This window comes from Plutella xylostella, chromosome 22 (assembly GCF_932276165.1).
Source record: "Plutella xylostella chromosome 22, ilPluXylo3.1, whole genome shotgun sequence".
NCBI classification, from domain to species: domain Eukaryota; kingdom Metazoa; phylum Arthropoda; class Insecta; order Lepidoptera; family Plutellidae; genus Plutella; species Plutella xylostella.
Genome location: NC_064002.1, coordinates 3,607,578 through 3,624,229, shown reverse-complemented (window position 1 = coordinate 3,624,229; position 16,652 = coordinate 3,607,578). Strand labels below are relative to the sequence as shown.

At 38.1% G+C, this 16,652-nt stretch overlaps 2 protein-coding genes across 3 annotated transcripts in view; one reads left to right on the top strand and one right to left on the bottom strand.

The window, feature by feature from the left end:
- LOC105394127 (synapsin) overlaps window positions 1-16,652 on the top strand; it is a 64,493-nt gene that overhangs the window by 3,856 nt on the left and 43,985 nt on the right. The window contains exons 5-8 of the mRNA XM_048629090.1: window positions 1,402-1,562; window positions 3,847-3,932; window positions 4,541-4,667; window positions 6,001-6,105. Of these exons, the coding sequence (XP_048485047.1) occupies window positions 1,402-1,562; window positions 3,847-3,932; window positions 4,541-4,667; window positions 6,001-6,105 (479 nt within the window). The remainder of the gene's footprint in view (window positions 1-1,401; window positions 1,563-3,846; window positions 3,933-4,540; window positions 4,668-6,000; window positions 6,106-16,652) is intronic.
- The window catches only part of LOC105388015 (metalloproteinase inhibitor 3), a 37,585-nt gene continuing 27,455 nt past the window's right edge, over window positions 6,523-16,652 (bottom strand). Inside the window, exons 3-8 of one of the 2 annotated variants that reach the window (XM_048629314.1) lie at window positions 15,313-15,442; window positions 14,668-14,750; window positions 14,182-14,290; window positions 13,678-13,799; window positions 11,698-11,816; window positions 6,523-7,244 (exon numbers count right to left, since the gene is read on the bottom strand). In XM_048629314.1, the coding sequence (XP_048485271.1) occupies window positions 7,187-7,244; window positions 11,698-11,816; window positions 13,678-13,799; window positions 14,182-14,290; window positions 14,668-14,750; window positions 15,313-15,424 (603 nt within the window). In that variant the 5' untranslated portion in view covers window positions 15,425-15,442 and the 3' untranslated portion in view covers window positions 6,523-7,186. The remainder of the gene's footprint in view (window positions 7,245-11,697; window positions 11,817-13,677; window positions 13,800-14,181; window positions 14,291-14,667; window positions 14,751-15,312; window positions 15,443-16,652) is intronic. The other variant, XM_048629315.1, reaches the window with a different exon arrangement.

Below are 16,652 nucleotides of genomic sequence, written 5' to 3'. Positions count from 1 at the left end.
TTTTATTAGTAGGTACCTATAGCTATACACCTTTCTACCTATTCAAAGTAACAAAGCGCCTATTCATTCAGTAATTGATGGTTTGAGAGACTGACAAGGAGGTCGGGTGACGATTGCAAAAGGTGACTGGTTAGGATTGGACGCGGATAGCTCTAGATAGCATATTTGGGAGAGGCCTACGTCCAGCAGTGGATTAGCTAAACTGAAGATGAAAAAGGCTGTATTACTTGATGTACCACATACGGTTGTCAGTTAGTACCAATTTTAAAGTCTTGCATTTATAAAATATGAAACTGTCTATCAAATTATACTGCAAAGGTCATCGTGAAAATTCAATTAGGTCTTCTAGGTAACTGGACGTGTTATTCCCGACAGTTGCTATAAATTCTATATACTTACTCATCAATATCCGGTAGAGGGAAGCTATAAGCCAAGTGAGTAATACGAACGTAAAACCGTTTAGGTTTTAATCTCCTTCAGCTTTATTGAGCTATATTCTAACTCCGATGAATTAAATGGAACGTAAGACACATGAAATACAGTCTAATTAGAAGACAAAACCGAGTAACTTTATAAGTCAACTCACGAGTCATGTAAGGCTAAATTGAGTGTAACGAAAACATGCCCAAAAGCCGCTGTATTAAAATCGTGTAAGGTCAGAGCGCCCTAGGGACACATAAATACAAGGCTTTCTCCACATTCCTAGAATATGAGAGACGGCTACCTCGTAAATAAACGTTGATTTATCCAGAGGTTCCACGAAGCCTTTTTGGAACTAATTTATTTTGTTTGTGACAGGTAAATCTGTTGAAGCCTTTACAACTCTCCTAACTCCTCTAAGCTCACAATTGAGTTACGTGATTACATCTCGAGTGTCGAGTTGCTGAAGTAAATTATTTATGATGTTACTTTAATCCCTTTCTGGTTCTAATAGTATTAAAATTTATGTTAATCTTTATCCTGTAATAGTACCTACTTAAATATTTATCAATGTTGACTGATCGTTTTTCCCTGTCTTCAAGGGTCCTTTTTCAATAACTAAAGAAGAATCACCTGTCCTATAGGCAACGGAGTAATAGATCCACGGTTTCCACGGTAGGTGGACGTGTGTCCACATATATAGAGGGCACTTAAATTTCTTCCATAATTATAGTGTATACGGTGTTGCAAAAAAGGTATGTGAGCTGAAACGTAGTGTATGCTATTTTTGTAACACCCTGAAGAAGGAAGCCTGAAAAGTCTTAAAACACTTCAAATTGGTAAGCTTAACTTTTCTACGGCCGCTACACAGGTTCTTAATCGACGTCGTTAAACTCGTTTCACCAATCCTTTATTTACGTCGATAACGAGCCCGTGTAGCCACATCTGCCACATCTGACATCTAACCAATAACCGCCACAGGGAGCGTAACATCGGTGGCATCAGTGGGGCGCGGGTACAACCGCGACCGCTGCGTCACCCTGCTCGTGGTGGACGACCAGAACACGGACTGGAGCAAGTACTTCCGCGGCCGCCGCCTGCCCGGCGAGTGGGACATCCGCGTCGAACAGGCTGAGTTCAGGGTGAGTATCGTCAATGTGTAAAAAAAACAAGTGAAGCTTTGGCAGCACAATCGAGTGTTTAAAGGCACACTATTAGGTTACCAATTACATTGTTGGGGAGAAAAATGGGGACTGAAACAACCAATTAGAACTGGGGAATGAGGCACAGTCGCCTAAGGCGCCATCTGTAATCAGCTTTTAGGTTTTCTCCCCATTGAGCCATAATATAAGCACTCTAGGTTAGGTTTGAGATGATTGGAGTCATGTTGACTTCAGGATGTGCATTGTCAATTTAGGCTTATTGTTAAGATTATCCCCCTTATTGTAAAACGGAGAATAAAGGTACTTCTGGGTTAAACCTGGCTTAAGTCTACTGATTTGTATTTAAACTATTGACTATAACCGGTGCTAAACCAGACTATCTTTAGTCTACGTTTGATAGTAAGGGAGTCTGGGTTGGTTTGTGATAATTTTTTTCAGTGATTAGAGCGAGGCTGAGCTCACAGTATGTACCTTCTACCAGTGTGCTACAGTTTCGACGGTTACAGCTAAGAATGACCTTTACAAACTTGATTATCATTAATCTTCCTAACAGACGAAAGCGAAAAAAATGCGCCATTTTACGCTAAATTTAACCTCAAACGCGTCAAAAAGAGAAAAAGACATTTCGCATAATTACATCGGAGGAGAAAATGTACAGCGCGAAACGAAGAACGGGGATAAATTTCAAATTCGGCTTTTTACCGCGCCTTTTATTTGTTTGGTCTCTGTGACTTATTTACATTTACAAATTATTCATGTTACTTATATTATAACTTATCTATTTTATAATTTAATGCTTACGTAATTATGAAATGGCAAGAATGCTATTTTCCAGTCGACCGATTGAGTACTCAGCTGTGGACAGTAATAGGATTATACTTATCGTGTCTGAGTCGAGTACCGTCTACTCGATGACGTCGCATCTCCGCACATGACTCATACTGTAGTTATGTATTATCTAATGTAGGTTTTCCCTTAGGATCTACCCATTAATAGTGTTTTGTAAAACAAGGTAGGTACCTATGTAATGGGTTACAAAACTTAAGTTAACTAAAAAATTTAAATAAATAACTATCTGTGTAATTCTATATAACTTATCGCAACACAGCTAACTATAAAATATACAAAAGCATTATGCAAAATACAAATTAGCTAAGTTACATTATAAATTAATCGTTGGTTCAGTTAGCATAATGTGTTTATTCAGACGTAAAATATCACTTATGTACAACAAAGCCCAAGCAAAATGAGTTTGAAATTAGTTTAGTAATAAATGAGTTTAAAGTAGTCTGAGCTTGCAGAGATGGTAACAACTTGAAAGGAATTTCGACAGTCTCTAGCGAAATAAATTCTAGTAGTTTAAGGAGCTTTGAAATTGATGGCAAAATTTAAACATCAATACTTCTTTGCATATTTTTTTATTTATAATATCTTAAAAAATAATAAAACATAGGTATTTACCTACATAGTCACATTAATTTCATAATGGGTCTGTCAGTATATTTACCTCGACTCATGAAGGTCACATTGTTAAACTACATCATCATTATTGAAAATACATCATTTATTAATTTTGTGTGCCCTGTGCCCACTTGGCCCTACATTCTTAATTAATATTGATTTACCATCACGGCTTAAGTAAAAGCTATAGGTGTGTATAGATTCATCTAGAAGGTCAAGAAGTTGGTGGCAATTAGCTGAAGCAGCTTAGCTCTGGTCAAGCCGAGATGTGTTGTGTTTAATTAATAGCGTCCGAAAGCACTCAGGTCACATGTTTTCGTAATGGCGCAGTGTGCTTGTGTTAGGATAGCCTGGCTAATTTGTTTGTACCTCAATTTGAAGCATGTTGGTGTTAGGACAGGTGTAAGTTCATTTAGTATTATTTTTAGTCATTAAATATTAAACATATACATAAAATACCTGTAGTGTACCTAAGTGTGCAAAAGTTTAACTTAATGCTAAAAGCATTTAATGCATTCTTCAACTAAATGCTTTTTTAGAAAGTAAAATATCTCATCAGAGGTTACTTGAATCACTCTTCCGCATTTGTTTCTTTCAAATGCACTAACTAAAGCTGCAAGTTGGCAGCCGACGACCATGCAGACTTTGCAGCAGCCATCGCTACTATTTTCTATTCAATTCATTTGGAAGCTACTAAAGCCCGACGACATACGTCGCCGTCGTTTGCCGCAACTTCATGTCGTTCACCAACAATATTAAGCACCATAAATGATGTGTAACAAATAATCCGTGTCCCTGGCAGGAGCTGTCGGTGACCGCGAACTCGGACGGGGCCAACGTGTCGATGGCGGTGTACCGCGGAGGCACCAAGGTCACGCGGTGCTTCAAGTGAGTTCTCTACATAATTTTAGTTTAAAATTGTCTACTGAAAGATCGTCGTCTCTCCTGAAGGTTTAGTCTTCACTGTAAAATTTATTTATTTATAGTATTCTACAGGGTATCTGTAAAAGTGAAAGGGACTTTTGGATCTACTATACTCTTTTTAACAGCCTGCTCATCATCATCAGTTATTTGTTTCCTACATTTAAAATTTAACGTGTTTTATAAGTTTCTTGGGCCAGTGGGGTAACCAGCTTTAATTAAAGAGCAATTAATAATCCATAAGTAGCGTCAAATCTGTCAAATCTGACATTACTTGTCTGTTACTGACAGATGTTCGACAGACGAGCGACGCTGCCTAAGGATTGTTAATCGCCCATGTGTCTGTGGTGGTACGGTAGGCAATGTGGCTTGGCCCAGTTTAGCTCAGGTTAGCCCAGTCTAGACCAGGTTGGCCGAATTTAGACCAGGTTGGCCGAGTCTAGGCCAGGTTGGCCCAGTATAGACCAGGATGGCCCAATCTAGGCCAGGTTTGCTTGAACTAGACCAGGCTGGCCTACTCTAGGCCAGCTTAGCCCACTCCAAGCCAGCATGTGACTGACGTGCCCTGCCCGCAGGCCGGAGTTCGTGCTGGTGCGGCAGAACGTGCGCGACGCGGGCGCCGACCACCGCTCGCTGCTGCTCGGCCTCAAGTTCGGGGGCGTGCCGGCGCTGAATAGCCTCAACTCCATCTACCACTTCCAGGTTAGAACATACTGTAGTTCGGTTAGACTAGCCGGGTGAATTCACTTGGGAATGGAGCTGACAAGAAGCAAGAGGCAAAAGTAGTAAAGTAATCATTTTTATTCGTATTTTTGGTGCGTTTTGTTTAGTATTATAGGTTTCCTGAAAACTGAAATAAGGAACTTAGTAGGTAGTTTCTTCAAAATCTACGGATCTAGTATTAGCTTAATTTTACATTACTTTAGATTGTGTAAAAGTTTCTGTTTTAGGAAGCACTGAACCTACATTCTAAACCTACTCCTGAGACACGAAAGCTCGAAAGCAATTTTACACTCAGTATAATTCTGTTAGTCGCAAGTTTTCAGGCACTCTAGTCTCACAGCGAGGCACGTCTAGACGCCATCTCTAGTTTACATTAAAACATTTTAATTTCAGGACAGCCGAGACACTTTTAAGCTCTTAAAATCTACGTAGCACGTTTTGTATTTCATAAATCTTGCGAAACTTTGTCTTTATGTTCTCTCTTAGTTAGTTGAAGTTGTAAAAAGTATGTCGTTATTTTATAAGAATTATAAGTTTTTTTAGTTTTAGATAACGAAAAGTTTATTGCAGACTTGCAAAGTTCTATTTTCTTACTACTGTTAACAAAATTAGATAAATCGTATTTTATTAATCTTTATTCCTAAACATTTTATTGTTTTTGATCGCAACATGACTGTATTCCTTATGTATTTATAATGTGTAAATTTTGAGGCCTACTTCGTAAGTGAGAAGACACACATACAACTAATACAGATTTATATTTACAGTATGAGTTATGAAAATGAGCGAGTGAACACATCATACGCATTTTTACACGACTTTTCTTTTTACGGAGGCAATCATGACGAAAAAAATTACATTACACTTGGCGGGTAAAATAACTTTGAGCAGTAAATTTTTCAGAGTAACTTTATCATCGTGTAGGTTTTCATGTTTCAGCCCTTATGTATGTTTTTGTAGTCTTGAGTGTACAGTTAAAGAGTAAATTATGTTTATTTCAGTTTTCAGTAGGCTACTTTACTTACATGTGCCATATGCTTTCATTTGTTTATCGGCGTACTACAGATAAAATAATATAGCCCTCTATGGTAGATACTTTACATTCACTACGGCGAGTAAAAGATTTGTGTACACTGTGTGTGAGCTATTAATTTATCACTATTGCAGTTGAGTTTTACGGATTAACTTTTCCACTTGTCTGTCGACTAAATCTGATCACCGTCCTTCGGCCATCTTGCTATAACTGTTCCTTCGACACCATAATGCTTCACATAGACGAGAGTATAATTAACCCTTGTATGTGTGTGTGCAGGACCGACCCTGGGTGTTCGGGCACCTGCTACAGCTGCAGCGGCGCCTCGGCCGGGAGAACTTCCCGCTCATCGAGCAGACCTACTACCACAACCACACTGACATGGTGAGTACTTCGAGTGTTTCAGCTTACAGTGCTGCGTGTGCACTTTATGTAGCGAGCGATGGTCATAGTCACAACGAGATGGAGAGTGCATCGTGTATTTCAGCTTAGATTGATGCGTGTGCAGTGTGCATAGCGAGCCATGACCATAATCACAACGACATTGAGAGCAGACATCACATATTTCAGCTTACAATACTTTGTGTAGATATCGATCGAATATCCAGGGTATAATCGACTTCTTCTTCTTGGCGTGTGGAATTAATTCAATCACATCAACACTTCGGAGTTTGAACCACGAAGTGTTGATGTGATCAAAGATGATAGAAGCGATTTTTTTCTTGTTCAAGTCAACTATATGCTATATGGATCCACTATAGTTCAGTCTTCTCAAAAATACCTTAAAATAGAAAAACAATGTAAGATTTTTATAAAAATGGTTTATTTTAACCTATGTTAACAATATCACTATGAACTGTTAATTCACAAATACTAGGTTGAATTTCATTAGTGATCAAGTCAAAGTTAGATGTACCATTGTAATCGGTAAACTTTTATTTAAATAATGTAATTTTTTTTCATTTTAAATTGTTCAGGATAAAACGCCTACTTAATGTCCAGTCTTGAACTTGACCGCTAATGACTTCCATCATGTATAGTGGCACATTTTAACTTACAATAAATAATACAAAAATAACGTTAAAATTACTCTCTCAACTACAAAACAACAATTAGGTACCTTAGTTATTTCGTCGGAAAGGAAAAATCACAGAGTGAACATGAAAAATAACTTAATTACTTGTATTTTAGAACAGTAAATAAAGAAACGAGTTTCCCGTTTGTTATGTGTGCAGTTAAATGCAATCTGAAGAACCGAAAATACAATAAGTATAACATAACATAAATAGTACAAGAACTACCCTCGAATCCAGTATTCTTTAACTCAACAAAATACCAACTTAAAAAACAAGTCACTTTCAGGTAGTGTTTGTTATTTTCGAATTTTCCCCTAGTAACGGTGAGTCGCGGTGTAGTTTACAAACGGAAGGTACATTAGTGTTTAAATAAATTGGTTCGGTGGCAGTCAGGTCATCGTGCCGTTGCCTCGCTGCGACTGAAAGCACCTCGTCAGCGCCGGCGCCCTGAAACAACACACATTCACATTAGCTTTTCTTCTTCTCTTATTTTCTTACGTTACATAAGGAAAGATGTCTCGCGGGGTAGGCAGAGTTGCTATTGCTATATGCCGAGACTTTCAGCGCCTTAGTCATAGAGACCAAATACCTATGTGTTATTTTTCTTCGATTTCTATATTCAAATTAGCTCGGACGTTCCTGCAGACTATCTTTGCAAACATTTCGAAAAATATTAATGTTAATTGAAAACTTTGACAAAGTGGTTAATACATTTTACACAATGCAATCAGCTATCAATAGTTAATTTAATTCGGTTCATTTATTTCTGTCTGTTAGTACAATTACGTAAATAATTGTTTAATCTCATTAGAAGTACACCGTAAGCTGTATTTAACATCAAAGGGATGTTCGTGTAATTGTATTTCAAAAGCAAACACAGAGTGATTAATGTTGGCGCGGAATTCTCATTAATTTTGAGATTGAGGAACTGTTGGATCGCCCCATGCGTGGAATAAATAAGTATTAAGTGGAAAATGAGTTTTTAATTTGAAATGGTTAAAACAACACTATAAAACAAAAGCCAAAAATTATAATATCGTTATTATTATTTAGAGAAGTAATTTAAGTAGGTAATGTTCCTAGATTTGTCGGCTTAAATTTTATTGAAATCTTTTTACAGTAAATGCTAAAAGAACTTTTTCGATAAGTATTACATTCATTTTGTATCCGTAGAATCTGTAGAGCTAGTTTTCTAGCCGTATTTTCTAGCTATTCGATGTTTTGCACGCATTTACCTCTGACTTGGCTATTCATTACATAAAGATAAATATGGGTTTTCGTGGAAAAGAGAAAACGTGCGGAAAATATCTAAGAAGGTATTTATTTCCCACATACATATTGAATGTCCTGAATACGAGTACCACCGCTTAGCTGAACAGAACGTAAACAGATTTTGGGATAATCCAAAATTATATTTAACCATGAGACTATAATGTTGATATTGGAATTCATGACTTCAATATTGTGGAGTTGATAGAAAATAGTAAGATCTAGCCTTCATTTATTACTTTCAAGTATAACTAAAAACTCAACACATGCTTTTATTACATAGGTACATTGCTAAGAAATCAGAGCAACATAAACTAAATGAAAAACAAAACTCCAAAGAATATTCTGAGCATCACGCACCGAATTCGCGTGCTTAAATTGACAAAAGTTGAAAGCGAAATAGAAATTCCCACCGGAGTGAAAGAGTAAACTTAGAATATTATTACCTAGATATAAGAATAAAACTTTCTATGCCCTACAGGGCACTATGTGAAGGACCATGCGTACATAATGTTAAGGCCCCGTACAGGGTGACGTGCCGCGCCAATTTTGGGTTTTCAATGCTCTTCACACAGCACACGCAGTGACACGCACACATGTAAGTTTGCACAGTGGGTCGATAAACTTTTACTCGCCAACTTTATTGACAATTATGTTCAAGTACATTTTGGGTGATTTTAGGGTAAGTAAGTATAATTCTTACTTACACTGGTAGGCACCAGGAAAGAGTAGAAATTAATAGGGGTGCCACTTTACTCTATACTCGGAACCCGATTAGCTTTCTCAAACAAATGTGGTATTTACTTGTAGAAAGGTAACTACAAGTATTAAAGTGTAGATAATAAGTTTCGGGCATCCTCCAGCCAACTGAACCCCGACGACAAAGCAAAGTAAATACATAGTGTCGCAAAAGGGCTATACTAAGCCAAAAGGGGATGACTCAATGGGTCATTCTGAACAACTTTTGTTCGACGAGATTTGCAAATTCGCGAAAAAAATATTCGTTTTCCAATGGTAAAAAGTCACATGTCCAACAAAGTTTCTATGAAAAAGGTTTATTTTTGTTAATTTCCAAAGCTCGAGCAAAAGCAAAAGTTCAGAATGACCCCCTGTCTTACTCCTTTTTACCCGACTGCCGAAGGAGGAGGGTAATGTTTTTTGATTGTATGTATGTATGTTTGTCTGTTTCTTTGTTCCCTCATGTAGCCTAAACGGCTTGATAGATTTTGATGTATGAGGTATTGTTAGAAGCGTATTGATGGCGCAATGGTTATAGGCTATGTGACGTTCCATTAAAATGTACATAGCGCCCTCTAGAGGACATAACGTGATGATCGAAAAAATAATAATTCAACTTTGCCGTGTAAGGTATCAAATGAAAGGGCTTGATTTTCACATTACAAAAATATGCATATTGAAGGTATTTAAATAATAACACCAAAATTATTGAAATAAAAAATGATCATGAACTACTGACGTAAAATTTGACGTAAAATGACGGCTGAATGGCGTAGTGGTTAGTGACCCTGACTGCTATGCCGAAGGTCCCGGGTTCGATTCCCGGCTGGGGCAAATATTTGTTTAAAGACAGATATTTGTACTCGGGTCTTGGTTGTTGATATTTATATTTGGTATGTATCTATCTATGTATTTGTGTAGATATATCAGTTGTCCGACACCCATAACACAGGTTCTGCCTAGCTTGGGGTCGGATGACCGTGTGTGAGATGTCCCCACATATTATTATTATTATTATAAAAACAACTAAAAAGTTAACTACAAATAAAAAAATACAATTATAAACAAACGAAAAACCCGACTGTACGCTAAAAACATGAAAACAAGTCCCAATGTTAATGGAAAGTATCGCAGGCGGGGACCAACTTGACCGCCACTCAAGGCCGTTTTCTAAGTAACATTCAGCTAAATGGTGAACCCTCTGCTGGTCCCCGCCTACGATACTTTCCATTAACATTGGGACTTGTTTTCATCTTTTTAGCGTGCAGTCGGGTTTTTTGTTTGTTTATAATTTGTTTAGTACTATATACCGCTTTTTCAATACCTGTAAGTACATTTTTTGGTAGCAGCATAATATTTTTACTTAATTTTAGGGTTTCGAACGTCAAAAGAAAAAAGGCAACCGTTATAGGATCTCTTTGTTGTCCGTCTGTCTGACTGACTGTCTGTCACCGCCCTTTTTCTCAGAAACGGGTAAAGATATCAAGCAAATATTTCGCATAGATGGGGAGTACCCCAAAAAAAATATTATGGTACTCCCTGTCCCACACAAGTAAATTGGGGCTTTTATTTTTTCCAGTTATTTTGATGTGTATCCTTTTTTTCTTTGTTGTTTTGTATAAGTATGTGTTTCTTTTCTTTAAATCTGTATTTTTTTTGTTGTTGCTGTCTATGTGTCGAATAAATGTATCTTTATCTTCAAATCACGCCATCTATCGTTTGTTTTTTTTGTGGCTACTGTCTATAGAAGAAATTCCGTCATTGACAATTTTACGTTACGAATTTATTTTTATTTATTTTATTTTTATTTTTACATTTTCGTGGAGAACCAACAGCATTTTGTTAATAAATAATTATTACTTATGAACACATAACAACTTGATGCCATTAACAGAATGAACTTAGTAAACCCAGTAAACCTAACACATCCAGAGGAAAAATAAAATCTCTTTCTCTCTCTCTGAAAAACATACTTAATAGCCTAAACTCGATGCTTTTAGCTATTAACATCTTTGAAATAAAATTGAGCCACCACCGTGTTACTGCCCTCATCAGATCCTCACGAGACCATACCTCAACCAGCACCAAGAGACTGTATTTTTGATCCCTAACCTAATGTTCGTGCGTATTGTCATCACTTAGATCCATTCGCTATATTCCTGCTCCTCATCAGACCTTTACGAGACTGTAATGTCACGAGAATATTGCACACTATCTAATTTAATTTAATGTATTGAATATACTGGAAGAATTATGCTTCCTCAATTTCAAATCAAATTATGTTGGTGTCATAAAAGTTGAAAAAGTGCAATGACAACCAATGTGCAGTGATTTTGTATCTGTACACGATAAGATCGCGAGCTGTCAGTGCTGCCTAAACCGACGTGACCCTTCTTTGGAGGCCAGCGGCCAACTGAGTCAAGCGTCACTTGTGTTTATGATTTTATAACACAGAAAGCCGCCATAGATATTTGTATGAAGATTTGAGGGAAAAAAATTGCTCAAGTTTGGGATTAATTTACACAAAATAAGTGTGTGTTTATTAAAAAACAAGGTATTTAGCGCCTAGTCCAAGCATTTATCTTTATAATTTGATAAGAATCATATGAAAATTCTTGATAATTACGACACAGTTACAATACGGGAGTGTGATTTACTGGTTTTTCGTAATTAATTTACAGTTATCCATAAGCATTTACTTAAATTCGAATGATTCAGCACCTAGCTAGACTCTTCGGCTACCTGTGTGATTTTTTTCAAGGCTGTAGAGCATCATTTACTACATAATTCTATGACAATGCCAACCCTCGATTGCCTATTGCCGACCCTTAAGACCAATGTAAAACTTCTTTGCAATAAATATATTACTATTACTATTAAACTATCTATTTACCTGGTCCACCGGCACTTCCCCTTGCTGTCGTGCAGGCAGATGCCGTGGCTCTCGAAGCATTCGTTGAAGTTCGTCACGCACGTGTTGGGAGACTTCGTCCGTCGTCTGGTCATGTGGACCTGCGGAGGAAATCATTGTGTTATAAGTTTAACTCATGGGAAACAACCAGAAATTATTTTTGATAAAACATCGTTATAACTGGCCTAATGCTAACAGTAATTAAATTACAATTTTCGTTAGATATACACAAAATTAAGTAGGTGGGATACATGGTACCTACAAATAAAATATATAAGTTATTTTACGTATCTTTTCATAACTTGTCTTTTTGAAGACCTTCTTTGAAATACGATGACAAAGGTTTCCTTTAAATATCACGTTAGCTTGTCGGCCTTTTTAGACCCTGCCCTTTCATGTTATTATTATTGTAATTATGTTTATGTTTCTTTAAAGAAAACAGAGAAAAATCGACTTTTAATAATCTGTCCACGTATTAATCAGAGACATAAAATTTCACAATGCATAAATTACATTAATCACGATTAATTAATTTGGAATGCATAGCGTGACATGCGATGAATGACATTATCTGATCAACTCGGTCAATTTGCATTTAATCCGAAAGATCACGTATTATGTACGGAACTACGGAGCCAGTAATTTGTGAATATTTTATTTTATCAATTAGTTACTGAAAGATCTGTGTGTGATAGTGATCTACATTTAGTAGGTATACATAGTCTTTTCCTTTCCGCTATTTCAAATGTTTGTATTGTGTAACATCTCCTACCAAGCGTGGCCTTGGCAATAATCATAATTATAGTTTTGAAAAAGCCTCATATTATTCTGAAGTGAAATATTCTTCTTACCGTATTTGGTGAATGCCACTAGAGCGGAACTAGGGTTGTCACCATGGTGATAAGATTAGTGATAAGTAAGATTAGTACTTGTTAATCTCTGAATGCCCAGTTCTTCAGACGTATCACAGAGTTAAGTTACAGTTGATACGTCACTCGGGAAGGCTCCCTTCATGAATCCCAGTCAAATATTCAGCTGCCGTCGACTTAATTCACCTGGGTGGATTCACCTAGCGTATTTTAAGTATATAAGTTTCTGTAGAAATAGTTTTACAGGATGTATGTTTGAAGACTTTGTAGTGTTCTTGAAGTATTTGCGGGTTAGATATCAAATATTGTATAAGTACAAAACATATGCTAGGAAACTTACTACGCCTACTAAATTAACACTTTATAAAGCATGACTTATCCGCACTTCTTCTCCCCCAATACCATTTTAACAACAAAGAACAGTCGTGGACGTTTGTTCGCCTGATCGCGGCCAATTATCCGCCGGGCGCGTCCACCGCGGCCGCAGCTGAGTCGCGCACCGCCTCGCGGCACACCGCCTGCTCCCTCGCTGCGTGTACCCACACCAAGGGCCTCGGCCTCTCTGCTGCATGCCGCCTGCTCTTGAATCTTGATATATTTCCTTCTTGGTGGTCTAGCGCGCCTGTCACACTCGCCGCCTGATGTCCCACCGCAAAAGTCTTGGGAAAAGATATTGGCCGCGTGCACTTCGGGTATCTTCATCACCGGTAGCTGATCGCGCGCCGGTCTCGTGCCTGTCGCTCAGTCCCGCCGCGCCTGCCCCGGCCGTCCTCGAAGTTGCAGCGAACCGCGAGCCTCTCGACTCGCATCTCTCGCCCGCTGCTCAGCTTGCCATTTTGCGATTTGCCCACATGTATCGTTTTCGCTTCCTGCCAAATTTAACTTATTCACATTTCACCTGTGGTGCGTAAATTTTATCCGTCCTCGTCGCCATTGAAGTATTTGCGGGTTAGCAATTAATTATAAATAATAATACATAAACGTGTTTGTTGTAAAGCGGCCATTTTATTAGTTGAGTCACAAGAGGTCACCATAGACTATATAGATTCCATAGAGGTTGATCATAGACAAACACATCAGTTCTTCCTCGTACCTTGCAAGTGCAGCCCTGCTTGTAGAGCATGCGGAAGCCCTTCCTCTGCCGCGGCGTGACGTCACGCCACTTGCTCACCAGCCCGCACAGGTTCACGTGCGCCTGGAGTTGGTGGACTGTGCCTGGAATACGGAAGTGTACAAGTGCCTTTATTATGGAGGTCCGGTTTCGATAGGTAGCAAACTAGTTATGGTACTTATGGTAGACAAATCACTTGAAGTGGACGCGTATAGTGTTATATACAATAGTTGATGTTAGATGAAAAATGAACTGGCTGAAAGTTGTAGACAGACATTGTAATTTACAAAAGAATATACATATTTCTTAGGAGCCCATAGATTTGCAAACAATACAAAATTAGCATACTGTATGTAATTAAAAAGTACGAAAAACTTTAAAGGGTAAGGTCTTATTGAAACACAGTATTCACTTTCCTCCTCAAATAGCGAAAAAGTATAGGCAGACATATAGAATATTATACGACAGAATAAAAAAAAAAAATACCAGTGATGACGTAGGTCTCCCGCGGCCGCAGCGTGACCCCGCAGAAAGAGTCCTGGGAGGGAGTCAGGATCCGACTCGACTTCAGCGCCACCGCGGCCTTTGGTGAACTCTGAAATAGTACATAGGTTTTGTTACAGAGGCAATTATAACTATATCATGTTAATCACGCCTATCACGTGAGTACAAATGTATGCAGCGAAAAGCGAGTGGCTCGCTCCAGTCACCCTTTGGGAGATTACAATTGTGAGTACATAATTTATATGTATTTATGTATGTATACTAATTATATCAAACTAAAAGATTAGCGTGTTGTAGGACCATAAGTAGATCTGAATGCAGGATCAGTCATGATAAGAGGATTATCCATTAGATCAGTTGTCCGTCGCTGGCTACCCACTACTACCCAGGGTACACAGGGTTATAAGTACGCTTTTTGGCTCCTTTCGTTACCACTAAGACAATTGCGTTAAAGTTTGACAAACTTACTTTGAAAACGTTGCGAATTTTCAATTTGTAGGCGTTGTAGTACTCGTTGCCTTTGAACATTTTCTGCACCCTCCCTACGATCACTGTAAAAACAAAAAAAGAGTTATATTTGACTATATGCCACATGATATTTGACTGTATACGTCATTCACTGTAGCTATTCTAATAGCGTGTCACATATTTTATAACCCGCACTTGCTTGGTTTACATCCAGCCCCAGCATACAGCCTAACTTAGATAGAGCCACTATGCGGTGCCTGTGAGACAAGTATATCGATTTCGCAAAGACGCAACGACCTGCGATATCTTTCGCCGCTTGGGGAGTCAAAGCTATTTGAGATAGAATATTTGTTATTGCGCGACCCATATACACAAATCTAGGATAAGATTTGATTGTTTTGGGAATTTTGTAGTCGTCGTTGCCGTCATGGATACTAGATGCTATTGTGATGTGATATATGTTATTGTTAATAAATTCTCATTTCGTAGTACTTACGTGTTCATCACATAAGCACCTAACTAATCTAATTAAAATTAAAATTATTTTCCAATAAATCCACCGATTTCACTGCGACAGACCGACAGACACGACGCACACCAAACTTATAACTCCCCTAATTATCCACCACCGGTTAAACAACTCACCAAAGTCGCTATTACAAAACTGCGTCTGCGGATGCGCGGGCGCACAGCTGCAGGCGTCGGCGGCGCGCCAGCCCGCGCCCAGCAGCGCCAGCGTCAGCCAGCAGATCAACATGGCCGACTGGTGTTGCTGCTGTAACAATACGGAGACATTTGTAAATTTAAAGTTCAGAACTCATTTATGAAGTAACGGGTGCACGAAAGGGGCCTCTGTAATGGACTTTACGTCCGGCACTTATTTGGCTCATTTACAATAGAAACGATTAATAGGTGCCCAAAATGGAAAGTCACACCATGTTTTTACCCTTTTCCCCACCCTTGGGGGTAATATATTTAAAAAAAATTGGGATCATCCCTGAGGAAAACGTTATACACATCAAACAAAGAATTGACGAAATTGGTCCATAAATGTCGGAGATATTGGTGGAAATACATAAAAAATACATACAGATGAATTGAAAACCTCCTCCTTTTTTCGAAGTCACTTAAAGAAACAAATTCAGTTAGATGGCACAGAAATAGAACAACATGAGCTTCGTACAAACCGCACATCGTTCAGTTGAAAGCCATCGCGGAGTGCGAAGCGCCTCGTTGAAACAATTGACGTCCACACTTCGCTGTGGCAAGCTTTTTTTAATGCTATACAAACTGCGGTGCTGTATTTTTTGCGTATATTTTCTATTACCACGGATGTAGTTTAGTTTACAGAGGTTTGCTACGTAGCTAGGTAGGTTGGTAGACAAAATAAGATATTACTTTGCTTATAGTTCGCTTTGTATTATGTTGATGACATAAAGCCTTAATAATACAAACACTTAATAATAGTTAAGGTTTTATAAGTATGTACATTGGGGTAAATTGACGCACAACACACATAATACAAGGAAATATGTACCTAGGAATATTCTTATTATCCGTGTACCTAAGCTTGTGAACATTAATAATGGTTGAAGCTATTATTTCGTCCCCGCAGGGTGCGCGGCTTGTAAACATCTCAGTTACAGTATACAGGTAATTTATTAGTGCATCTGGTCCAACTAACCTTTGACATTAACGGCTTCCTAACGAAGGTGGAAATAAGTAGTATCGAGGTATAAACAAACAGGGCTACTGACTTGTTATATCGTTTAAGTAAAATGGGTGAGGAAACACAAAAAATATACATATATATATATTTAATTCATACCACCATTTGTAGGTAATATTCATAACAACAGTGTCCAATGTACACTGTGAGAGTCGTACCCCAAGCAAAGTTAGGTAACGTAAATATTGACTCTCAGAAAAGTTTTTTAGAGGTATTATTAAAATGTTACGCTCAAGATCACAAAACTCATTTTTTC